The sequence below is a fragment of the Balaenoptera ricei genome, chromosome 14 (genome assembly GCF_028023285.1).
Source record: "Balaenoptera ricei isolate mBalRic1 chromosome 14, mBalRic1.hap2, whole genome shotgun sequence".
NCBI lineage: Eukaryota > Metazoa > Chordata > Mammalia > Artiodactyla > Balaenopteridae > Balaenoptera > Balaenoptera ricei.
This window is the reverse complement of record NC_082652.1, coordinates 1659714-1685596: the sequence shown is the minus strand read 5'-3', so window position 1 is coordinate 1685596 and position 25883 is coordinate 1659714. Positions and strand designations below refer to the sequence as shown.

The window sequence follows — 25883 nt, the reverse complement described above, 5'->3', positions numbered from 1 at the left end:
GAACGAGCCTCTTACAGGCGCTGTCACCTGTCTGGGGCATTTCGTGTCTCCTGGTCCAGGAGGTCTCGGGGGAGGACGCGGGCAGAAAGGCAGGGCGCAGGCGTGGACTTGGGTCCCCTAACGTCCCTGGGCCTCAGCCTCCTCCTCTGCAGGGTGGGGTCATCACAGCGCCTGCCTCAGGGGCGCGTGGGGTTATGGGGGCGACGCTGTGCCGTCAGGGGGCTGCGCTGGGTGAGCAGGGGTGAGCGAGTGACCAGGCGGCCCCGCAGGGACGTCCGCGTCCTGCGTCCGTGAGGATGCGCCGTGCGCCTCACCGGATCCTGGCGGGGTGTGCCAGGGGCACAGGGTGTGCTGCCCCCGGATCCAGGCAGGTGACGTGTCTCAGGGACGCCGGGCTCTTGGCGGCTCTGATGCTCTGGAGAGGAAAACGGTGGTCCTGCCTGAGCTCCTGGAATCATGTCTCGTAAGCCAGGAGCAATTTCATATCCTCAGACTGGACCCTACTTCCCAGATGGGGCTTCTCTGGAAATCAGAGCCATGGCTGGGATCCACTGGGACCTTTCTTCTCGGTTGTGGAGCGGGGTCGGGGGATGGCGCTGCCGGGGGTGGAACTGACCGACAGCTGATGAGAAGACGAAGATGGTCCATGCTGCCACGTGATGCCTCCTCACTCCTTGAACCCCTGCAGAAGACACTAGTTAAGTCAGTATTTGAAATGCTCTGGAAGGAAGCCGGCCCCTGGCAAAAGCCTATTTATTTATTTCTCGCATAAAATTAAGACCTCCTTTGGATTTTGGCTAGACTCTTCAGAGATTGCAAGTTTTTCCACTAACCAGGTGACCTGTAAAAGCCTTCTTTTCCCCGAGCCAGTCTACAGACCTGGAACATTCTTCCCAAGAGTGGGAGGCGTGAGGTCATGGACAGGATACAGACACGTTTGTAGGGATTAACAATGTCCTTGTGACTGTGCCCCACGGTGTCCCTGTACTGTCCCGGACGCAGGGCCCCTGGGACGTGGGATGGTGCACTGAAGTAACCTTCTGCCCCCTTCCACAGTTGCTGGCTGTCGCTCGGGAATGGTGCCATCTGGGCCTTCGTAGCTCCTGCCCTGTTCATCATCGTGGTACGTCCTCTGCCGTGCGGGCGCGGAGCTGGGCTGGGGAGGGGCCGGAGTGGAGGAAGCCCTGGGCTTTGTGGAGGTGCAGCTGGGCCCCCTGAGAGCACGTCCTAAGCTGGGGCAGCATAGGTCCTGTTACAGCCGCTCGTGGGGGTGTGACCCAGAGCCTCCTTTCCCCAAATGATACTCAGGAAGGTTGGGCAGGTTTTCGGGTCTAATGCAGATCTGTTTGAGGCCCTCGGTGCTTTTCATGCTGAAGCAGCAGGTGTGGGTGTGTGTCCAGGAGGAGCAGTGCAGACCCAACTGGTTCTTTTCTTTCCCGATGCTCTTCCATGGTCTCCTCACGCGCACACCTCCGTGGTCAAGGAGATGCAGGATCCAAGGCTATGTTAGGGAGTTTTCGTCCGAGCCTCCTGGGAACCACACAAAACAGGATTCCTGTGATAATGAGGGACCTATTCAGAAAGGGTGACAGAAATGGGGATTTCTAAGCTCACAGCCAGGAACGTTTGCCGTGGCTGTGCGTCTGGGGTTCAGACGAGGCCGTCTCCACGTGGTTCTGGCTCCCCACCTCTCAGCTCTGTTTTCCTATAAGTTGGCTCCATTCTTAGCTAGGTTGCCCCAGATGCTGGTAAGAAACTCTAGGACCACACAAAATTATAATAACTGCCATGGGAAAAGAAACCCTCCTTTGTTGTTCTTGCTATTGTTCTACCGACATGTCCCACAAAATCCTGGGATCGATTTTCTTCATTTCTGATGGGCCTGGCGTGGACCTCTGCCCACCATGGGCCCCTCGCTGAGGCCAGAGGAGCAGCATGCTCTGATTGGCCAGAGGAACGGAATGTTCTGATTGGCTAGCCTTCACTGAAGGCAGTGGAAGCAGAATGTTCTGATTGGCCAGCCCTCACTGTGGCCAGAAGAATGAAATGCTCTGATTGGCCAAAGGACTGGAACGCCTTGATTGGCCAGGCCTGGGTCACAGCTCTAACCCTGGGTCCTTGTACTTGGTTTCCCATGAAGTTATTTAACGTTAATAATAAAGCTCAAATTTATAGAGCATCTTTTTTTTTTTTTTTTAAGATCTGAATGTGTTTTTACATTAAATTTCTCTCTTACTTGCCCCTAAATTAGCTGCTTGGAGAGATGGTAATTTCTATTATTACAGAGGGGCAAATTAAGGTGCAGGGAATAAGTAGAATGATAAAATCCTGGCCCGTGATGGTAGCTGTATTAGTTTAGGTGTCCCCTTCCTCTCCTCCCCCCCATCCTTCTACTCTCCCTCTTCCTTCCAGGTGCTAGTAAACCAGCTTGAGTGCCCTTGAGTAGAAAAGGCTCAGTCCTGGGAAACAGGGAAATCAGTCATGGCTGGTTCCAGGCACTCAGTGATGTCCACAGATATCTCCTACTCAGCCCATGGTCCCATTGCCTCCTTGCTGGCTCCATCTCAGGCAGGCTTTCCTGGGGGGGACATGATGGAGCTGGTACCCAGACACATCCTCCAGCTCTGCAGTTCAGGGTAAGGAGGGAGGCACTGTTCCCAGCAGTCCCAGCAGAAGTCCCAGGGCAGATTCTGATTGGCTCCCATGGGTCAGGTTTCCAGAGCCATCACTGAGGCTGGGGTGGAGGCAGATGATTGGTCAGGCCCGAATCACATGACTACCCAGGGGCAGGGTTTATTATTTTATCCACCTGAACTCTCGGGGCTAGAGGTGGGGATCCCCAGGAAGCACTAGGGAAAGGGCCTGGGAGAGGGGGGTGCCAGTACCCGGGTGCTGAGCCTGGCTGGGGTCTGGTCAGAGGTGAGGCATCGCCATGCTGTCCCAGTCTGGGCCTCTCTCCCCACAGGTGTTGGGGGCTGACAGCAGGACACCCCCATCCCTCCTGCCCACCTTGTGCAAATCCACAAAGCACACTCTCCACACCCTTGGCTGGGGCCCCAGAACATGCTGTCCACGCACCCCCAGGGTGGGAGCCAGGCCATGCTCACTGCCTCTAAGGGTGCTGCCTTTGAAGGGTGTTGGGGCCCCAGGTGGGCCCGGTACTGGAGGTGACGGAAGGGACTCCAGCCAGAGACACTTGAGACTTTGGTGTCCTCATCCGTCGCCTCCCCCATCGGGTGTCCCGGCTGTGGTGGCACATGAACTGTCCTCCCATCCTAAGGACAGATCCAACGTTCTGTGTCACCAAGGATGGCTGCCGGAGGATGGATTTATTTGGAGAGGGTCTGTGGATGGCACTGAAGCCCAGCGCTCCTGCCTCCCCTCCATGTGGATCTTTCCTAAATACTGTGAAGCCAGCCCTCCTTTCACTCACCCCCCTGCTCCCTTCCCCAACGGCTGATTCGAAAGCTTCTTTTGACTTTGTTCCAAATTCGGTGGCACTGACTGAGGCCGTGGGCCCTGGTGGTTAATTAGAAATGTATCCAAGGGAAGACGCCTAAAGATGTGGCTTCTTCCTCCTTAATTAAAATTCCACTCAGACATCCTCAGGCCACACAGAGGTGCAGCAGCGTCTTCTTGGTAAAGGGTTTCCAGTGGGGCAGCGTGGGGGGCATCATCGTGGTGTCATCATCTGTTCGGGACATGAGGGAGGGCGGTGGTGCCAGCCCCACACACGCTCCCCCCGTTCGGGCTGCGTTGACTCTGCTCCCCTCCACGCCGGTCTCCTGCCAGGTGATGTGTGCTCAGGGGCGTCCGCGGGGACAAGCAGGAGACGGGGGCGTTCCCTTCCTGACATGCTGGCTCTGCGAGCCCCCTGGGTCCCCCGTGGCCCCGGCCCCCTCGGTGCCAGAGGAGAGGCGGGGCTGTGCTCCCAGCTCTGCAGGGCTCGTGGGCCCACCGGGCTCTCTGTAGGGTCCGCGCAGGGCCCTGGTGGGGGGGGGGGGTGGGCGACGGGGAGACGGGGGCCTTGCGGGCGTCAGCTAGGTGCCCCTCCCATGCCACTCCCCTCCTGCTCTCGCTGTCCCTGGGGGGCCGGTCTGGATGGAAATGGACCAGGCTCAGAGGGAAGTAGGAACCGGGGGCCAGGAGTGCACCCCCCGACACCTCGTGCAGGGCAGTGGGTGCACGTCTGCTCCGTCCCCCTCAGGCCACACTCCTGTCGACAGCGCCGGCCCAGCCCTGGCCGCAGGGTCCCTGACGCTGTCCCTCTGCCCTCAGCCCTTCTGTCTCACAGGAGCTGGTGTCCCCGGTGCCCCGTGAGCCCTAGCCGTCTCACCGGTTGCTGGCTCCCTTGTGGTGCTTGGGACGTTTTCCTTCTTTGTCCATCACAGATGGTTAGAATCACACTGCTGTGTCACCTCTGCGAGGGAAGGGGGATGGCAGTCTTTGCCAGGCCAGGGCGATGGCACACCTGTTCTGTAAAGGAGATCTCCTTCCAGGAAGGGCTGCCGGGTCGGGAAAGGGACGGGACTGTGGTCTCAGGGCGTCCGTCCTTGGCGTTAACTCCGAGCTCTGAGTACAGGCCCGGGTCCTTCCATCAAGTGCTTTCAGCTGCGGGAGGCGGTGCGTTGTCGTGGTGACACGTCCCTGAGCTTTCACTCCAGGCTGTCCCCTGTCCCAGGGCTGCGTGAGGACCATCTGCAGTCACTTTACCACCTGGCCTTTCACAGGCTGACAGAGGCTCCTGTGAGCGACCCTGCGGGTGCCCCCCCTTCCTGCTCCTGGGGTCAGGGAGGACCACTCGCCTTGTCCCCCAGATGGAGACACAGGCTCAGACCAGACTCCATTCCCCCGGACAGTTAAACCCTCCTGGTCAGAGCACGGACAGTGGGAGGGGTGGAAGGGGAGTAAGTACTCACTTACTTAAGTGTAAGCCCTCCGCCCTGTTCTCTCTCTGCGCTGACTTAACCCCCCAGGTCTGCAGGGCCCGGCAGCATCGCCCCCTCCCAGACTCCCCGGGTGATCCGGCTGTTTCCTCTGACTTTGGTCAGTGACGGCGGGGGATCCGAGGCGGCCCTGCCTGGGTCCTTCCCTACCACCCACCACAGCGAGGGGTCCAGCAGCAGGGTCCCCACATCCCATGTCCTCCAGGCTCGCTGGAGCCCTGCTGTCCTTCCAGAGGGGGCGTTACCTGCCCCCCACCCCACCTGCTCCCAAGGGGTTAACATCCATCACCTGGGACAACAGCCCTGGGGGCCTCTGCAGAGGGGGCGTTACCTCCGCCCCGCCCCAGCCCCTCTCCTTGACATCAGCCCCGCGCCTGCGCCTGCGAGGACTGCAGTTCTCACACTTGTTAGTAATGGAATCCCTGGGGAGCTTGGGAACGGTTCCTGCCTGAGCCCCACCTGGGAGGTTCTGGGTTTACTGGACCTTTCAGAGCTCCCGGCGATTCCGGTGTGGAGCTGGCTTGCAGTCCGAGGTGGGCTGCGGGAAGTCCGAGAGCCCTGGGCTGGGGGGAGGGGGTGTCCGCTGAAAGCGGTCAAGTGCAGGGTCAGCTGGCCGTGGCCCACGTGGTAGATCCCGCGCAGGTGCCGGGCACTTGTTTACAAACTGCCGCGTCAGTCACGCTGCAGCTGTTGAGTTTAGCTGTTACAGTAGAGACTGGGAGGCCTGAAAAGCCAAAAATGTTTCCTCCCTGGACCTTGAGAGAAAAAGCATGCAGACCCCAGGCCAGGGGATGCGGCGGAGGGGTCCTGAGACCCAGCCTCTCCGACTGTCCGGGCTCAGGCTGGCCGGGGGCGGGAGTGTCCCGTGTGTCTCATTTCCTCTGAGGACCCTGGGTTGTGCCAGGCTGAGTCGTGCCCCGTTGTTCCCAGAGGCGCTCTGAGGACAGCAGGTTTCAGCATCACAAGTAGGGCCTGGCCCCATTGGGTAACGTGTGCAAAGCTCTGTTCGGGCGCGTGTTCACGTGAGCACGTCCGTGGGAAAGAAATGTCTGGATGGGTGCACCCGGGATGGCGTTCCCCAGAGAGGGGTTTGTGTCCGGGGGGTACTTGCTTGCACATCCCATCCATTGAAAAACACCCACATGTCACATGCATCATTTTAAACTAAAACACTTCGGAAAGGTGCATGTTCACGTTGGGGTGTGTGGTTTCGCTGTGTCCCAGTGAGGTTGGTCCCGGAGGGGCAGGCACCTGTGGGACGGGGTTGTCACCGTGGCACCTGGTGGGCCCAGTGCTGGGGGGGAAAGGGCAGAACCGAGCCCCTTCCGGTTCACAGCTCACCTGTCACCCCACTGCCAAATATGCACCCACCAACTGTCCCTTCACAAACTGTTCTCTCCGATTATGAAGGGACATGGATATCATTCCCTGGGCGACTCCAGTGAGGCTGAGTGCAAAAGTGCCCACGGAGCAGGCAGGTGTTACAGAAGCAGGGACGCCGTGGGCCACAGGGGCCACCTTAGCCTGAGCCCCCCCAGGGGGCTTGTTCCGTGCTGGTGCCACCCGGGAAAAAGGCCTCCAAGTCAGGGAAGAGAAAGAGTCTAGAGTTTTAAAATCCTCCTCTCACCTGCGGAGAAGCCAAGCTAGTTGTGTGACTCTGCAAATACAGGTACATAAATAAAGATACATAGTTACAGATCCAGTTACCAATTCCTGAGAACAGATATGGACATGGGTACAATTACAATGATAGTTACAGACATAAGGATGCAGAACCATAAATACCTATATGGACATAGAAACAGGTATAGATACACATGAAGCGTTTACTATGTCTTTATGTGTGTCTGCACGTATAACCTTTCACTGTGAAATCGTGGTACACATCCCAATGATTTTTCACAAATACCTGAGTGGCCCTGAGCCCGGTAAAGAAACAGAGCATGGTCCCAACCCCAGAGCCCTGCCCAGCCGTTCCCTCCCCCCAGCAAAGATCCCCATGGTCTTGAGTGTATGTCCTCCCTCCACCCCTCCCCTCCTTTTTTTTTTTTTTTTTTTTTTGCTGAAATGCAGCCTGTGAATTATTGGTTTGACATCTGTCATAAGTAGCTTGTTGGCTGTTCTAATGCGGAGATACTTAGTTGATGAAATACCCCATATTCACGTTACAAACGCCTCACCCCAGGGCCTTTCCCAGTTTGCAGCCAGGCACAAGCCAGGGCGAGTGAAATGGAGTGAGGGGGCCAGGCCCGCTTCTGTTTTGTATTTTCATGAAACGCCAGATTTGTTTCACCCTCAGCTGCTGTCTCCCACTTAATTGCGTGTTAATGTAGGCTCGGAGGTTAGCCTGCACCTTCTCTCATGCTGCCGTGGCCAGCGTGATTGTCTTACCAACGCGGGGGGAAGCGTGCATGTCAAATGAAATCAGACAGGCCCCCCGCTGAAAGAGGGCGAGGGGAAATAAATAAACCCCAGCAACAGCTTTGGAGACATGGGCATGATGATGAATTGTAACAGCCAATCACGTGGGCAGCTTAAACATTATTGAAACGCTTCCTTCCGGGTCTTCAATACAGAGGCCAAGAAATAACAAAAGACCTGAAATCGAATTAATCACTTGGAGCATTTCTGTGTCTGTGGAACGATTTGCCATAATCTGATCATCCATTCAGTGGCCACATCACAGAGCCTGTGCACAGCAGTCTGAATCGCCTGGCGTCACACCCGAGAGGTCTAGGGCAGAATCCCGGGTCAGCCTCCAGCCGGCGAAGGGAGAGATGGTTGGGATGAGACCTCTGGGGTCACGTGGGGTGTTCACGCTCCTCCCCAGAGGCTGCCTGGCGTCCGTCTCCCCGGTCCCAGGCTCTGTGGCTTCTCCATCCCCTTCCCTGAATTATTGGGACACTTCACAGTGGAGCCTCTTTTCCTCCTGAGCTCAAGGTCATAACTGAGACGTTCACAGGAAAAGGGATTGATGTCATTTCCCTTTTATAATTTAAATAAGTAATTTGATTTTTGAACATTAACACACATGGTTAAAAATTTGAAAGCAAAGCTTAATAATGTATATATCTGAGCAGTCTCTGCCCACGTCTCTCTCTTAACTCCCTGGTTTCCACCCGCCCCCCAAACAGACAACCCCTGATGCTAACTTCTTGTGTATCCTAGGGGTGCTATGAAGATACAGGCGAATATAAATATATATTCACCTCATTCTGTGCCTTTTCCACGCACACAGTGTGTGCTGGACCTCTGGCTTTATCAGCACAGGGAGAGCTGCCTTGCTCCCTGATGCGTCCACAGAGTAGGCTGCCCACGGTAGCCCCCAAACCTGCTCCCTGGTGGAAACAATTCAAGTGTTTCCAGTCTTTTCTGGTTACAGACAAGCCTTCAGCTTTGGCCAGTGGGTGAGGAACCCAGGATATAAATTCCCAAAGTGAAAGAGGCAGGACTTACAGGATGGCACACGGAGGACCTCAGTAAATGTTCTCCCCCTAGAATACAAAGAAGCTGCTGGAAGAATTATACGTGGAAAAACCTCAAACGTTTCAGAACTCCAGAAACCAACCAAAGGCTGAAAAGCATTTAATCACGAACAATCGCTGAATCTTGGTGAGAGCAGCAGGGTCTGTGGCTTTTGATGGGCCACTCGGGCCCCACGTCCCAGCTCCGTGACGCAGCTGTTGTCACTGGAGGTGAGGACGAACTTCCTTCCGGGCGCGCGGGTGCGGCGCCTGTCTGACCTCAGAACAAGCTGTTGGCAGACCTCGCTGAACCTCAGTGTCTGGAATAGACATCCCCATTCTTAAAGCGGCGACCAGTTCGTCCCCTGGCTTTGGTCACCGACCCGGTTGAATGGAAAAGTCCCTGCGTTTTCACACCAATAGCCCGGCGTCCGTGCTGGCCCCCCTCTTTCCTGTCTGCTGAGCGTGGCCTTCCTGCGGTGCTAAGCCGGTCAGCCAGCGCGGGGCGGGGAGGCGTGGAGGGCGCGGTGATGCTGACGGTTCCCATCTGCCAGCGTCTCCCGTGTGCCCGGACCTCGGGAGACTTCCGTCGTCATCCCCACTTTACAGGCGAGAAAACGAGGGGGAGTGAGGCGGCCCGTCGGGAGCCAAGCTGCCCCGTGTGGAGATGGTCAATTAAGACGAGGGCCCCACTGACGGCACCTGTTCTTTGTTTGCTCTAAAGACTAATGATTAAGCTTTACTCGCTTAGAGTGATGGTATAAGCAAGGGGCTAAGCGGGCAGAGGTGCCAGCTTCCCAGGGCTCCGTGCCACGGAGCAGCGTGGGCAGGCTGAGCGGGTTCTGCAGGAGCGGCTGCTGCTGAGTCCTGGACCTGCCGTGCGAGCTGGGAGGGGGAAGCGGGAGCAGGGCCGGGAGTGGGGAAAGCGCTGGGTACTGAGGCAGAGCGCGGAGAAGTGTCTTCGAGGCCCCTGAGGTAGGGGGTATCAGCAGAGATGCTTTGGAAAGGCCTCAGGCTGGGCCCCCAGAAGGAGGCCTCTAATGAGAGCCTTCAGGCCAGGCACGCGGATGTGTGTGCGGCGTGGCCGGCCGGGGCAGGAGGGGCCTGAGTCCCCTGCAGAGTCCGGGATGCTCTGCTGGGCCCCAGGTCTTGTGTGGGGAGGGCCGCTTTCCCCGTGTGGCCTGCCAGGAAAGCCTCTGTCCTTGCCTGTGGTCAGGCCTGAAGGTTCATACGTGGCCGGGAGCGGGACTCCTCACCAACTCTGTAAATGACCTCAGAAGTTTTCAGATACAAGGGAGAGGTCCCGTCACAGCACAGCCCCGAGCCAGCTGTGGACCCTGTAGCAGAAGGAGATGGCCGGGCCTCACTTCCCCTGCTGTCACCTGCCTGGTCAGGCTCCTGTTCAGGACCCTGGAGAGCTGCCCACGGGAGGGGACACTGTGCTAGAGCCTCTGCCAGAGACCCTCACAGCCCCCGCCCAGCCCCCAGCCCCCGAGGGGAGCCTCCGAGCCCCCAAACCCCAAGGGGAGTCTCCCAGCCCCCAGCCCCCAAGGGGAGTCTCCCAGCCCCCAGCCCCCAAGGGGAGTCTCCCAGCCCCCAGCCCCCAAGGGGAGTCTCCCAGCCCCCAGACCCCCAAGGGAAGTCTCCCATCCCCCAGCCCCCAAGGGGAGCCTCCCAGCCCCCGGCCCCCAAGGGGAGCCTCCCAGCCCCCAGCCCCCAAGGGGAGTCTCCCAGCAGGTTCCCAGCCCCCAAGGGGAGTCTCCCAGCCCCCGGCCCCCAAGGGGAGTCTCCCAGCCCCCGGCCCCCAAGGGGAGTCTCCCAGCCCCTGGCCCCCAAGGGGAGCCTCCCAGCCCCCAGACCCCAAGGGGAGCCTTCCAGCCCCCAGACCCCCAAGGGGAGTCTCCCAGCCCCCAGCCCCCAAGGGGAGTCTCCCAGCCCCCAGACCCCCAAGGGGAGTCTCCCAGCCCCCAGACCCCAAGGGGAGTCTCCCAGCCCCCAGCCCCCCAAGGGGAGTCTCCCAGCCCCCGGCCCCCAAGGGGAGTCTCCCAGCCCCCGGCCCCCAAGGGGAGTCTCCCAGCCCCCGGCCCCCAAGGGGAGCCTCCCAGCCCCCAGACCCCCAAGGGGAGTCTCCCAGCCCCCAGACCCCCAAGGGGAGCCTCCCAGCCCCCAGCCCCCCAAGGGGAGCCTCCCAGCCCCCAGACCCCCAAGGGGAGTCTCCCAGCCCCCAAACCCCAAGGGGAGTCTCCCAGCCCCCAGCCCCCAAGGGGAGTCTCCCAGCCCCCAGCCCCCAAGGGGAGTCTCCCAGCCCCCAGCCCCCAAGGGGAGTCTCCCAGCCCCCAGACCCCCAAGGGAAGTCTCCCATCCCCCAGCCCCCAAGGGGAGCCTCCCAGCCCCCGGCCCCCAAGGGGAGTCTCCCAGCAGGTTCCCAGCCCCCAAGGGGAGTCTCCCAGCCCCCGGCCCCCAAGGGGAGTCTCCCAGCCCCCGGCCCCCAAGGGGAGTCTCCCAGCCCCCAGCCCCCAAGGGGAGTCTCCCAGCCCCCAGCCCCCAAGGGGAGTCTCCCAGCCCCCAGACCCCCAAGGGAAGTCTCCCATCCCCCAGCCCCCAAGGGGAGCCTCCCAGCCCCCGGCCCCCAAGGGGAGTCTCCCAGCAGGTTCCCAGCCCCCAAGGGGAGTCTCCCAGCCCCCGGCCCCCAAGGGGAGTCTCCCAGCCCCCGGCCCCCAAGGGGAGCCTCCCAGCCCCCAGACCCCCAAGGGGAGTCTCCCAGCCCCCAGACCCCCAAGGGGAGCCTCCCAGCCCCCAGACCCCCAAGGGGAGTCTCCCAGCCCCCAGACCCCCAAGGGGAGTCTCCCAGCCCCCAGCCCCCAAGGGGAACCTCCCAGCCCCCAGATCCCCAAGGGGAGCCTCCCAGCCCCTGGACCCCCAAAGGGAGCTTTCCTAGCAAGGAGGAAGCATTGGGCAGAAGATGCAGAATCCTCTGCTGTGGCCTCTGTGGACGCACAGCCGTGGGCCTGCGCTGGGGGCAGGAGGTGAGAGCCGGGCTGGGGGCAGGAGGTGAGAGCCGGGCTGGGGCAGGAGGTGAGAGCCGGGCTGGGGCAGGAGGTGAGAGCCGGGCTGTGCTCCAGTGCCCAGACTGCACCGCGGGTGTTCCTGCTCCTCCTCATTAACTGGAGAAACTGAGGTTCGGAGGACTTTAGTACGTTACCCAGGGCCACACCCGGGGAGCACGTGGTGAGAGGAGGCTGGAACCAGCTCTGTCTGATTCTGAGGTCCACAGCCTCCTTGCCCTGGTGGTGAGCAGAGGGGCACTTTCTTCGGCGTGCTCCTGGGGACTCGACCTGGGGTGTTTGGCCGTCTTTTCTCAGGAGCACAGATGTGGGCTCCCAGAAGGCAGTCTTGCAGGTGACCTGTGCAGGTCAAAGTTCAAGGACACGGCTTCGATTTCTCCCAGAGACGCCCCCTGTTTGCCTGGGAAGGCTGGCTGGGGAGAGGGCCAGGTGGGCTCGGAGGTCCTGCAGGTGCGGCTGCAGCCCTCACCTCGTCTCTCGTGCTCCTCATGCAGGTCAACATGGGCATCCTCGTTGCGGTGACCAGGGTCATTTCACAGATCAGCGCCGACAACTACAAGATACACGGAGATCCCAGCGCCTTCAAGTAAGCGGGACCCTGGGCTGTCAGCCATGCCCCTGCCCACAGAGGCTGCTCGGGGGTAGCAGGAGGCGGGTCACACTCTTGGGCTTGCTTGGTGTCCTCATGATGTCCTGGGGAGCATGGAGCGTGTGTCCTCATCGGTCTCTGTGACCAGCACCAGCTCGCTGCCCCCGTTTGTGAAAGAAGGGGGTCTATGAGATGCTCTCCCGGAGACTGCTTCACCCCTAGGGTGAGAGGAGCTGGCGGTGGGGTCCAGAGGAGGGTTCTGGAGCCCGACCGCCCTGCCTGGGTCGGTCCTGCCTCAGCCCTACCATCTGCTGGGACCTTGTGAGCTATTCAACCCCTCAACACCCTGATTTCCTCGTCTGTGTGGTGAGGGTGATGGCGGCCGTCTTACAGGTTGTCCTGAGGAGGGTGGAACTTCCTGACCTGCTCTGGGGCTGGTTCATCCTCAGAAGGAACAGGTGTCTCTGAATGGGGCGGGGGTTCCACTCACACACTTGCTGCCTTCTGGGGTTTCTTCACCCCATTGTCGGGGCTCTGTCAATTGCAAGTGACAGAAAACCCAACACAAACTGGCTAAAGCACAAGGCGTACCTATCGACACAGGCAACCATAAGTCCAAGAATGAGTCTAGAATGGCTTGGTCCAGCGGATCAGATAATATCACCAGGACCCAGCTCCTCCTGCACTTCTCAGCTCCATGCCCTCTGTCGGCTTCACGCTGAAACGGACTCTGCCTCCTGGTGACAAAATGGCTGCACAGGAGGTTCAAGTCCATGGGAAAGTGTGTCTCTTTCCCCAATGATCAGAAGTCCTGAGCCTGGAGACCGAGACTCAGACCAGACCAGACCACATGCCCATCCACAAATCAGTCCCAGTGGATGGAAATCACCAGTTAACCCTGGCCTGAGTCACACGGTCCATCCTGGCTCTGGGGTGCAGTCAGCACCCCTGAACCACTGGGCCAGGAAGTTGGGGCAGTGGCCCCTCAAAGGGAATTTAGGGGCTGCTATAGAAACAGGGTACAGTTACTAGGCAGCTGACATTCTGTAAGTTACTTTATCTACACTATATCTCTTCCGATCTGAAAGGGAAAACAGTAGACATATCAGCAGCAAATCGATAAGACAATTATTCTGTAATGAATTCCAGACACTGTAAATTAACCTGACCAGTGGCTCCGGCCCCCTCGGGCTTTTTCAGCCCCTGGAAACCTTCGAGATGCTCCTGGGTCAGGGTCACTCCCCTTCCTCTTGCATCAGCGAGAACAGGCAGCGCTGCCCTGTGAGGCCGTCAGTCCCCCGGCCCCGGGGGCCTGGCTGGGGAGCAGCCTGACCCTCCCTCATCCCAGCCTCAGCCCCCAGGCCCTCCCCTCGGTGCGCAGGGCCCCGTCTGACCCGGCACCTGCAGGACCACTGGGCTCGCTGCGCCCAGAGCAGCCCGGATCTCACCCCACGCCCGCGCCCCCGTCTCTGCCCCGCCCCCTCTTCACGCTCCGCGGCCCCGAAAGGCAGCTGAGCCCACGACCCATCTGCCCTCCGTGGGGACCTGGTCCCCAAGTGGAGGCTGACACGGGGGAGGTCGGGGCCGTGCATCGCAAGGGCGTTTCCGCGTCTCTTCGGAACCAGGGCCGGGGCGCAGCCGCTGTGCCTTCCTGTGTCCTGTGTCCTGCACGTGACACGGCGCCCAGGACCGACCTCCTGGAGAGAGTCCGGCCCGTCCCTCTGGACAGACCCCCGACCCTCCCCGCCCAGCATGCTCCCTGCCCCGCCTCCTCTTCTTCGCGTGGCCGAGCGGGACCCTGGGTCACTGCCTCGCTCCCTTCTGAGAGTCCCCGCCCTGGGCTGGTGAAGCAGGAGCCCCGGGAGCCGGGCGGAAGACGCAACACAGCCTCCTCGGAGCACTTCTGGCTCCTTCTCTCCTGGTTTCAATCTAGTCCTTTCCTTCCTGCCCAGCGGCTCAACGCCCAGTGACTTAACGCGATGAGATGCTTCCTCAGAAGCCCTAACAGGGCTGCCTTCCACCTGCTTTCTCACCTCTATTTATTGGTCCTGATTCCAGACTCCCCAGAAAGCAGCAGAGAACGTTCAGTTTTCCCAAGTGCGATCCGGGTCCCGGGGGCGGGAGGGAGGAGGATGCCGGCCGCCGGGGAGCAGGGGGGCGGGCATCGGGGAGACTCATGCGTCCGGACCGCGTCCCCCACCTGCCCAGGCCTCCTCTCCTGCAGGGACCCCGCTCCTTCTGCCTTTGACAAGGGACCTGGCTGCTCTGGCCATGTTAACAAGTCCTCAGAGAGCCTCAGCTAGAGGAGTTTCCTCCAAGATTTTATCATTTATTGCTTTAATTTTGAAGTAAAAATGAACCATCCCTTTAAAAGTAACACATTGATACCGACTTTTCAGCAGCTGCTCCTTTCAATTATGGATTTTCCAGGATCTAAAGATCGAATCTAAATCACTCATGATATCTTGTTCCCCAGATTCAGGTGTCTTATTTGAACTGTATTGACTTTATGAAAACACGCAGCTGCAGCTTCCCTGAGAGATGACGTGTGGGGACACATCCTTGGTTTTCTAGGGATTTATTTGCTGCGAGGAGCTGTCCCTGCCGGGACCTCGGGCTTCTGACCAGGAGGCTCCTTAGGGCCATCGCACCTCCTCCTGGGAGGGGCTGGATCCCTGAGCGGCACTTCTGCACGTTCATGCATTTGCTCGACCTTCATCCGTCCCGTGGCCTCTTCCTCATCTTGCCCGCTGGGCCTGGCGCTGTGCTGGCTTTGGGGCTGCAGAGATGCAGAGCCCAGCCTTTAGAGGACTCACCGTCTAGTGAGGGAGACCGTGCGGGTCGCAGCGCCAAGGGACGAGGGCCTTGGAGGTTGCTTAGCTGAGCAGCATGGCACCCATCTGTCTCTGGACTTCTCTGTCGTGCTTACGTGCAGAAACCGCCCTGTGGAGAGCTGAGCTGTCTGAGGAGTCAGGGTGGGCTGGGCCCCAGTTAGCGTACGATGATTTGCAGGGCGTATCAGAGGCAGCCAGGACTCAGACAGCCCCTGGGGCATTGCCGCCACACCAGCTCCGTTCTGGGCTCTGCAGACACGGGGGGGGGGGGGGCGGGGGCGGGGGGGGGCCCAGATCCTTCTCACGGAACTCGCGTTCCAAGGGAGAGCCTCGAGGCCGACGCTGCAGGTGCCGCGGCGCTGGGTGTGTCTCCTGCCCCCGGGGCTCCTCGGCTGCGCTCCGCTCTGTGGGCACCTGGCATCAGCATTTCCCTCAGCATCACCACCTGTTGGATTGGCGCGGTCAGCCTGAGTGCCCAGAGGATGTGCGGGCTCCCGGAAGCCCGGTGCCAGCTGCCGTCCTACAGCGCTGCCTGCTTGGCCCAGAGCCGGCCTTGCAGGGGCCCCGTCTTACACGTCCGGGCTAGTCAGCTCCTGAGCCAAGGCCTCCTGCAGGGAGGAATCAGGTCTCAGTCCCAGCGGGGCCTGTGTCTGCTCCCACCTGGAAGCCTCGCGTCTGGACCCCCCCGCCTGCCCGCCCTCCCTGTCTCTCTTGGCGTCTGGCCCCCCGCCTGCCCGCCCTCCCTGTTTCTCTTGGCGTCTGGACCCCCCGCCTGCCCGCCCTCCCTGTCTCTCTTGGCGTCTGGACCCCCCGCCTGCCCGCCCTCCCTGTCTCTCTTGGCGTCTGGACCCCCCGCCTGCCCGCCCTCCCTGTCTCTCTTGGCGTCTGGATCCCCCCGCCTGCCCGCCCTCCGTGTCTCTCTTGGCGTCTGGACCCCCCCGCCTGCCCGCCCTCCCTGTCTCTCTTGGCGTCTGGACCCCCTGCCTGCCTGCCCTCCGTGTCTCTCTTGGCGTCTGGACCCCCCGCCTGCCCGCCCTCCGTGTCTCTCTTGGCGTCTGGACCCCCCCGCCTGCCCGCCCTCCCTGTCTCTCTTGGCGTCTGGACCCCCCGCCTGCCCGCCCTCCCTGTCTCTCTTGGCGTCTGGATCCCCCCGCCTGCCCGCCCTCCCTGTCTCTCTTGGCGTCTGGACCCCCGCCTGCCCGCCCTCCCTGTTTCTCTTGGCATCTGGACCCCCGCCCGCCCGCCCTCCCTGTCTCTCTTGGCGTCTGGGCCCCCGCCTGCCCGCCCTCCGTGTCGCTCGCGCAGGTTGACAGCGAAAGCCGTGGCCGTGCTGCTGCCCGTCCTGGGAGCCTCGTGGGTCTTCGGCGCGTTTGCCGTCAACACCCAGACTGTGGCCTTTCAGTACGTGTTCGCCGCGCTCAACTCCTCACAGGTGAGGGCCCGATGGGACTGTCGGCTTCGTGGGTGGACGCGCGGAGCAGCTTGCCTCTGAGGCGGGAGGGAGACCCCGTGCTCTGTCCCCTCCACACACACGCACCTCGTGGACCCCGAGCGTGGAGGGTCCCCAAGGCCCGCGGACACGGGCATGGGCAGGGCGTGCACCGGGGTCTCTGAGCAGATGGGCCGTGCAGGACCCCATTCACAGCAGGGCTGCCTCGTCCTCCTGGACAGTATCTGTGGAGGCCCATCCGGGCCTGGAAGGAAGACGGTCAGCACGTGGGCAGCTCCTGAAAGGGAGCCGGGCGTGGAGAGGTGGTGATGGGGGTACCTTGGGCCCTGAGTTCTCATCTGCCCTCTGCATGGAAGGACGGCAAGGGTGACAGCCTGGAAACCAGAGACTTGGGGTGCCCAGAGTCTTGAGTCCCCAGAGCCACAAGCCCCCAGAGGAAGGGTGGAGGCGGGTGCCCGTGGCCATACACAGCCTACGTGACCGAGCCCAAGGCTTAATCTGCCCCGGCCCCCACCATGATGTCCTTGCCACATCTGGGTCTGCACGACCAGTGACGGTGCCAGGCTTCTAATTTGTAATAAGCCCCCATGCATAGTTTCCTTCTGGCTGTTTCTAATGAAAGGGGACAGCTTGTCCTGGCTGCAGCCCTACACACCCCAGGGCCGGGCTCCTCATTTATCCTCTGTGTCCCATAAAGTTTCCTCTTCCGTAAAGTGGGAACAATAACGGGACCCACGTTGTGGGGGGCTGCTTTTCAGCACTAAATGAGATGAAGCACGCGAAGTGTTTGTCTAGTGCGGACCCAGAGGGGCAGTCTCTAGGTGTTTGGGGAGATCCTCACCTTGTGTCTGTTTTCACTGTCATCGTCCTCCTCAGTTTGCAGGTGAGGACACCAGGGCTCGGTTTAGGTGACGCGCTCGTGCCTTCGCATTTGTCCGCCCCAGCATGTTTGCTCCTCTCCGAGGTTAAGCCTGTCTGGGCGTCCACCTGTCTTTGTATCTTGGTCATGGCGGCTGCCTGCGTTTAGGTTAGATTACAGGATCCTCTTCCACCCTTATGGACTCCAGACCGTAGGGTCCAGCATCACGGCTCACTCCCATGCTCCCCAACACCAAGCCATGCCAATGCCACTCTCAGAGCCCATGGGTGGCATTGGAAAACACCCTCAGAAAGTGTTTGTAATAAAATGCAAGTGGCTCTGATTCTGTGTTTTCCTCCCCTTCCTTCCCAGGGATTTTTCATCTTCCTTTTTCACTGTCTCCTGAATTCAGAGGTATGTCTGCTTCACTTCGTGACAGTATGAAGCTGGTTTTTCATTTCTGAAAGGGCACAGAGCGCAGGAACCATGTTGCCGCATCAGGCTGGTGTCCGGAAATGTAACCCTGAATAAGCCTTGGTATTGCTGACAGGTTGTGTGCGGGGGTGCTGCTTTCCGTCAGCTCTCTCTCCCTCATCCCGGTTGCTAAGCAACACACACACATCTTCCCTCACTGCTGTCACACGGGCACGGCTGGCTGTGTGGAGGACCAGGGAGATGGCGACAGTGTGGAATAGCTGAGCTGGAGATCCAGGGCCTTGCTTGGCCTCCGGCATATTAGGGAGAGTAAGATGCAGATGTGCTCCCAGCAGATCCTCCCCAAAGGCATTCGGGAAGCTGGCCTGGGGTGTAAGGAGGACTCCTGACTGCAGGGGTTAGAGAGGGGACTTCTATGATGCGGCCTCCAAGGGCATTGGGGTACCTGGAGTGGGCTCATTCCTCTTGGTGCAGTCTGGGGCATTGCACCTGCTGTGTACTTGGCCGTAGGGATGGTGGAAGCTGCTCTAGATCTTGTCCCTCGGGACCCATAGTCCATGGGAGGAGTTTTACCTGTAAATTGTGGGAGTGGCATTGTGTTCCTTGGCATCTGAGTCCCCTCCAGGCTGTGGTCCTGGGGAAATGCCTCTGGAGCGGTGACTGAGAACAGGGCAGAAGCACCACCCGCCTCTGTGCTTTTCCAGGAGGGTCCATCCATTTGCACGAGGATAGGTCAGGCGGGGAGGGAGGAGATGGGGGGAGGGGCAGGCAGGATGAGTGGCCCAGGACGATGGCGGCCAGTGGAGGAGAGGTCACGTGTTTGCAAAGACCAGGTAGCAGCCCAAGCAGGGCCTGAGACTGATCCACGTGGCAGAGGGGGCAGGAGGGAGAGGCAGCCTCGGAACCGCACACGGCCCGCCCCACGCGTGCGTTTCTTCATTTACTTCTTTGTGTGGTTTCTGTGCCCGTCACACTCTTGGCCCCCAGGCTGTTCACCGTCGAGTGTGTCCCGTCTCCCCACCCAGCACTGTGAGGGCGGCAAAGGGCAGGCCAGGTCCGGCTTTCTCCCCGTGCAGGGCTGGGAACAGCGGGGGGACGCAGCCTGTATCTGTCACATGAATCAGTGACACGTCCGTAGCGCGGCTCCGGAACCACTGACTCTGTTTGGATCTGATGCCCCCGAGTCCTGTCCTCACCCTGCAGCACAAATTCCTCGGGACCTTTCAGAATGACCTCTTGTTGCTTTTTCAGCTTCTGAAATTGCTTCTAATGAGCCTTCCATTCTGCCTTTGAAGGTGAGAGCTGCTTTCAAGCATAAAACCAAGGTCTGGTCCCTCACGAGCAGCTCCACCCGCCAGGCCAACGTGAAGCCCTTCAACTCGGACATCGTGAGTGCATGTGGTGTCTCGTGTACGCCCCTCCTGCGCTGGCCAATCCTGCTCTGACCGCCTTCCATCCCCAGCCCACACTGACCCAGGCCTCTTGTTCCCTGTCCTCATCAGCCGGGACTTGCTTTCCAGCTTCACTGAGCTGCACGCAGCCTCTGCCTTACAGAGGACCGTGTGGTCCTGAGGCTGCGTCTCTTAAAGCCCGAGCCCCAGCCCCCCCGCTCACTCCTTCCCCGAGCTCCATCGTCGGCACCATCAGTGTCGGGCAGACGGCCGCCCAGGTCGGGGTGATGGAGCCTCGGCTCGGGTGCTGGTCCTCTCACACCTGACATAGGCCTGCAGGCAGCACGAGCTGATGTCACACCCACAACAGGGCCCCCCTCCTCACGAAATCACCTGGCCCTCTCTCCTGCCCCACTTCCCAGGGCCAGTACTTCTTATGTTGACTTAGGGGGATGGAAGGATCAATTGACCAGGAGGCAGACACTGGTCATGCTGATGGTGTCCTATAAGAGGCACAAAAGTCACTGGACACAGCCCGGCCTCTGCATCAGGTCTCCTCCCCCTACAGAGGCCTGAGAAATTGGGTCTGGATGGTCGGGGGTCTGAACAAGCCGCTCACCTTCCAGCACTGGGCTTGGTTCACCTTTCCCCTGCGGGAAGTGGTGCCTCATCCCTCCGCCCCGCAGACCCCCAGGCAGGGCCCGGGCCCCCGGAGCAGGCGGTATCGTGGGTTCTCACTGCACCGTAGCCTTGCACCTGTCGGTTAGGCCCTCGCTCAGGGGTCCCGTCCTCAGGAGGTCCCTCCTGGACAGCACTGAACAAAGGTGCCCCCACCCCGTGCCAGCGTCCTGTGCCTGCTACTCTTGGCAGTTGTTTGGTTTATTCACTTGCTTGATGGCCACTGTCTGCCTCCCCCAGTGGAACGCGAGCTCCGCGGGGACAAGGGTCTGGTCGGCTCTGTTCACTGGCGTGACCCCATAGCCTAGATCAGGCCCCGGTGCCCAGCCTGCTCGATAAATCAGTGTCGAAGGAATAAGTGAATATGCAGAGGGAAGAATAGAGGCGTGAATGAGTGAATGAACGAATGAGTGAGCGATAGATTGAAGAATGAATGACTGCCTGGGTGAGTGCACCCCAGAACCTGGGAGCCACGAGGCAGGGGAACCTGTGCGGAGAAGGTGGAGAGAACTGCGCCCTCCGGGTCCTCATTTTTCTGGGGGGCGGTGGGGCCGCCCCCAGGAGGATCCCCAGGCAACTTTCTGGCACAAGGCTTTGCTCTCAGCACTCCTGTGGGACTTGGGTTTCTCGTCCCAGAGTCTCCATTTCTCGATCCTCTGTGGTCTGCAGATGAACGGGACCCGGCCTGGTACAGGCTCCAGCAAGCTCACCCCTTGGGACAAGAGCAGCCACTCCGGGCACCGCGTGGACCTGTCCGCCGTGTGAGCAGAGCGGCCGCGGACCCGGCAGCCTGCCGCTCAGAACCCCCCGACCCGCCGCAGACAGCACGCAAGCATTGCTCTGCCTTCGCCACTGGGACCCTTTCCTCGTCGCTCTCTGGACCTGGGGGTCACGGCCCTCCCCCCTGCCCCCATGACAGCCATCCTCTCCTGCGACCCGCTCCTGTGACAGAGCCCACCGCCCAGCCCGCAGCCTGATACACGGCGAGGGACGGCCCCCCGGAGCACACAGCGGTCCCTGCCCTTTATCACTGCAAGTGCACAGACTCTCCACACTGTGTGCGCACAGGACCCAGGGGCCATGGCACCAGGAGGGAAGTTTAGCCTCGGCAGGCGCCGCGATGGGGACTTGGGACCAGAGACGTGGGGTCCCGCAGGGGAGGCTGGGCGGAGGTCCCTGGGGGCGCGTGGGGAAGTGCTCGAGGGTGTTTTCCACCTGCTGACTCCACCCAGCGCAGGGTCCCCATGCCTGGCACCTGCTGACGCCCAGGGCGTCGGGCTGGGGGCACCGGCTGCCCAGCCCGTCTGTGCGCGGGGGTCTCCTGCTCCGGCAGCTCCTCCGCCTTCCTCGTGAGTGCTGGCTCTTCCGACTCCAAGTCAGCCTTCAGGTCGCCCCCTTTCCTGGCACCTGAGCCTCCTCTGTGTTCGCGGGGGCCCATCAGAGCCGCCGTTTCCCAAGGCATAACGTTCCCCAGAGGGTTTCTTCCTCATCACCTGTAAATGCTTTTCCGTGTTTCTAGCGAGCGGATCACAGCGGAGGGGAGCGCAGTAGGTGATTTCATGTCGCCACAGGGGCAGACCTTGACGCACAGAGCCACTTGGCAGGCTGCTCCGGGGGGGGGGAGCCCTGGTCCTGACCGACCCGGGGAGAGAAGGGTGGCAATAGCTGTATCTTCTGAGTTGATGTTAATTTATGGACCCGGACTCAGCCCCCTAGGAAATGGGATGATCGTTAGGACTCCATGTGTGGGCGAGACCCCGTGGAACGCTAGGGTTCGGTCATAGACACGAACCGAAACGCCATCGAAAAGCTGGGAAACAGGCTGTGAAAGGTCACCCTGTGATGACGGCACCAAAGGTGCCTGTGAAATGTGTGGGTACGAAATTCCAACTTGTTTTCGATACTGGAAAATCTTCCTTGAAAACTGTGACGGCGACAGCATTAAAGGCCTCCCCACCGCGTCGCCCCACCTCTCCCAACACGTTTGCTTTGTTTCCGAGTGAGATTTTACATCGTCTTGCAGACCTTTTCCATCTTCCTCTGGCACCTTCGTGAAGTAACTCACGCCCTGATGATGATGAATGTGACAGCCATCTTCAGGCATCTCCCACGGTGGGGGGGGGGGGCGGGGGACCGGGATGGGGGGTGAGACACAGAGCAACGTGTTGACGCAGGGGTTAACCTCTGTCCTTCCGTCCGGGTGGGTCCCAGATGCACCAGCCCACTCTGCACGTTGTGACAATGCCATGGGCATTCCCCAAGGGTGTGCCGTAGGGGTGAACCTGGCTGATGCCGGCAGAGACCCCGTGTCTGGCGAAAGGTGCATCCAGCCCCTGCTCCAGGCTCTCCTCATGATTCCAGAAACCAGATCACCTGTAACTTGGCATTAGATGCTTGTCATGCCCAAGAGCACCTAGAAGTGAGAACACTATATTCCTAAGACTTACACTTGGATTCTTTTTTCTTATTTAGTTTCTGGTGAAGCAAATCAAGTAAGGAACTGTTTTTATTTTAGATGGAATTCTTTGTTTTGTTTTTTTTTAAACTCTCCGCATATTCACCCTACATAGCTAATATATCAGGAGAAGTAATGAGCAAACTCTTTATTTCTAAAGAATGAGAGTAGTGCACTTTATTTATAGGTTATATATTTTGGCTTCTGCAGTATTTTATTATCTACACATAATTTGGCCAAAGATAAGCAGTTGGAGAGAAGCGTGTGTTTAAAGTAGTTTATAGCACAGGAGAGACGATGAATGCCACTACTAGTGAAAATAGGTTGTGATTTTTATGAAATAAAATCTTAATGTCCTTAAAATAAAGTGTGGTCTTTAGCGTCTTTTGCTAGTGGAAGGTGAACAGGACTGTGGGTCTCTCGACAAAAATCTGAAGAGAAACACACGTGGGTAAAATCCAACCCTGGGATTCACTCAGCAGACATTTATTCAGTGCTTTCTATATGCCCAGCACATTCTAGCTCTTGGGACACTGTGATGGGCAATGCCCTGCGCTCTCAGGAGCCTCCCTGGGTGGGGCAGGTAGTGGGATTTGTGCAGCCCTGTGTCTCCCCAGGTTAATGTACCGGACAGAATACTGGTGCTTCTTTTTTAAAAAAACTTAACAATATATTTTATTTAAGCTAATATGTCAAAAATATTTCAACACATAACATTAAAAATTATTGAGCTATTTTACATTCTTTTTTTCTATTCTAAGTCTTTAAATCTGGTTTATTATTTTTTAAAGTCTTTAAAAAATGTTTACATCTGTGACTCTATTTCTCTTTTGTAAATAAGTTCATTTGTATCATTATCTTAGATTCCATGAGAAATAGAGTCACAGATGTAGAAAACACACGGTTACCAAAGGGGAAAAGTTGGGGAGGGGGGGAGGATAAATTGGGAGATTGGGGTTGACATATACACACTATTATACATAAAATAGATAAGGACCTACTGCAGAGCACAGGGAACTCTGCTCAATACTCTGTAATGGCCTATATGGGAAAAGAATCTTAAAAAGAGTGGATAGATGTATATGTATAAGTGATTCACTTTGCTGTACAGCAGAAACTAACACAACGTTGTAAATCAACCCTACTCCAATAAAAAGAAAAAGAAATGCTTACTAAACTAAAAAAAAATTTTTTTTAAAGTTTATACTCCATATACAGTTATTACAAAATATTGGCTCTATTCCCCATGTTGTACAGCACATCCTTGAGTCTATCCTACACCCAATAGTTTGTACCTCCCCCTCCCCCTCCCCTATATTGCTCCGCCCTCCACTGGTATCCACTAGTGTGTTCTCTGTACCTGTGAGTCTGCTTCCCTACTTTGTTGTATGTTTTAGATTATATATATGTATATATACTGGTGCTTCTTCCCAGGAGGTACAGAGATCCTCCCAGCTATATTTGTTCATTTGCTTTACCACATTGCTCTTGGTTCCTTGCACACAGCAGACATAATCTACTTGGTCCTACATCATATCTGCTATGCAAACATCTGCTTTTAAACTTGCTGTACTCTCTTAAACCATTTTCCATATTACTAGATATTGTTCATAATTATAATGTATATACATAAAACACTCAATTACATACTATATTTTACCAAAACCTTGTACTATTTTACAATGAGGTGATTTCTATGCTTCTATATTATCTACAGCATATGTAATGAGTATTTATTTTCATATTATATATGTATTGTAATATATTTTATATCTACTTATTCTAGATAGATAGAGCGATAGATATGTATTGATGTCTTTCTGCTTATGGCTTTTTTTCTTCTATTGATTATTTTCCAGGTTAAAATTTCAAAATTGGGTTTCTGCATCAAAAAGAGTCAACCATCCCGTCACTCTTGAAACGTTCTGCCAAAATGGTTACTGAGTCAGTTCTCGCTGCCAATGATGACTTATTAGTATTCTCGTTTTCCAAATACTTTACCAGGAAAGAGCGTTATCAGTATTTTTATTCCCAACTTAATATGTGTGAAATATCATGATGAGCATTGCTTTGCTCACTCCTGAGACTGCAAGGTTTTCCACACGTGTCTTTGCTTTCCCTCCTCTTTCTCTTAGAAGGAGGGGATGAACATTCTGCACATACAGGGGAAATAGTTGCCGTATTCGTGGGGTTTCCTCGCTGCTCCTGCGGCTGGCGTGAAGCAGCCTTGGTGAGAGTCAGGGCCGGGACGATGTCCCGCACCAGCCGCGCTCGCGCACTGCGGCCCCCTGCTCTCGGACCCATGGCGCAGGCTGCTGCGTGCGTCCTGTGGAAACGCCCTGGCGGGTTCCCAGGTGTTTAGGTCCGTCTCCGGAGATCCGGTCAGCCCCTGGGGCGCGGGCCCGGCTCTCCCCTGGGAGGTTGGAGGAGGTGGGTGCAGGCCGTGGAGGGGGGTGCTGTGCAGGCCTGAGCGCGGTGGGTGGCGCAGGGGCGCCCCGGAAAGGATGCTGCAAGGTGGATCCCCGCCGCTGCCCTGGAGCCTGATGCCCTCCTGGTCCCCGCCTCCTTCCGCCAGAGCCCACCGCCGCCTTTCACAGCAATCTTCTCATGCCATCTTTCCTGCAGAGATTCCGCAGAACTTGTAGTACACACATGGAGGACATTATCTTTCTGGGCTCCACCTGGTCTTTAAACTATTTTTTCACCATGTTTAGGGAGTTTGGGTGTGAGTGCTGGGGCGGAGATGGGGGTTAGAGGCGGTCCTCCGTTCCCATCATTGGCAAATTCCCTACTTCCTTTCTTTTTCTAATTTTATTATTATTTTTTATTGAGGTATAATGGACATACAACATTATAGTATTTTTAGGTGTACAACATAACGACTTGATACTTGTATACACTGCAAAACAATCACCACAATAAGTCTAGTTAATCTCCATCACCATACATGATGGTGATGAATGTCATAGCCACAGAAGTTTTTCTTCTTGTGCTGAGAACTTCTAAGATCTTCTCTCTTCGCAACTTTCAAATATGCAAGACAGTGTTATTAACTGTAGTTGCCACGTTGTACATTATAGCCCCAGGACTTATTTATTTTATAATTAGAAGTTTGTACCTTTTGATCCCCTTTAACCCACTTCACCTACCACCCAACCCCCCACCTCTGTCACCACCAACCCACTCCCTGTTTCAATGACTTCAGCTTTTTTAGATTCTTCCTTCATATTAGTAAGATCATACAGTTTTTATATCTTTCTCTGCCTGACTTATTTCACCTAGCATGAGGCCCTCAAGGTACATTCATGTTGTCTCAAATGGCAGGATTTCCTTCTTTTGGCAGGTGAATAATATTCATTGTGAGTGTGTATGTCTGTGTGTGTATTTTTTACATATATATAGTACATATAAATATATATTACGCATATATGCCACATTTCTTTATCCATCCATTCATTGATGTTGATTCTGTATCCTGCAACTTTACTGAATTCCTTTGTTAGTTCTAACAGTTTTGGGGGGGAATCTTTAGGGTTGTCTCAAAATCCGAATTTCACTATTTCCTCTATGATGTGGGTGATTTTTATTTCTTTCTCTTGCCTTATTGTTCTGGCTAGGGCTTCCAGTACTATTCAGCTCCCGTGTTGAATAGGAGGGGTGGGAGTGGGCACCCTTGTCTTGTTTCTGACCTTAGAGGAAAAGCTTTCAACCTTTCAT

General features: G+C 57.5%; 1 protein-coding gene across 1 annotated transcript in view; it reads left to right on the top strand.

The window, feature by feature from the left end:
* The window catches only part of ADGRD1 (adhesion G protein-coupled receptor D1), a 150277-nt gene extending 128461 nt beyond the window's left edge, over nucleotides 1–21816 (top strand). The window contains exons 20-25 of the mRNA XM_059894801.1: nucleotides 1057–1123; nucleotides 11970–12061; nucleotides 16204–16330; nucleotides 17580–17621; nucleotides 18938–19030; nucleotides 20381–21816. Coding sequence (XP_059750784.1) covers nucleotides 1057–1123; nucleotides 11970–12061; nucleotides 16204–16330; nucleotides 17580–17621; nucleotides 18938–19030; nucleotides 20381–20476 — 517 coding nt within the window. The 3' untranslated portion in view covers nucleotides 20477–21816. The remainder of the gene's footprint in view (nucleotides 1–1056; nucleotides 1124–11969; nucleotides 12062–16203; nucleotides 16331–17579; nucleotides 17622–18937; nucleotides 19031–20380) is intronic.
* The last annotated feature ends 4067 nt before the right edge of the window (nucleotides 21817–25883 follow it).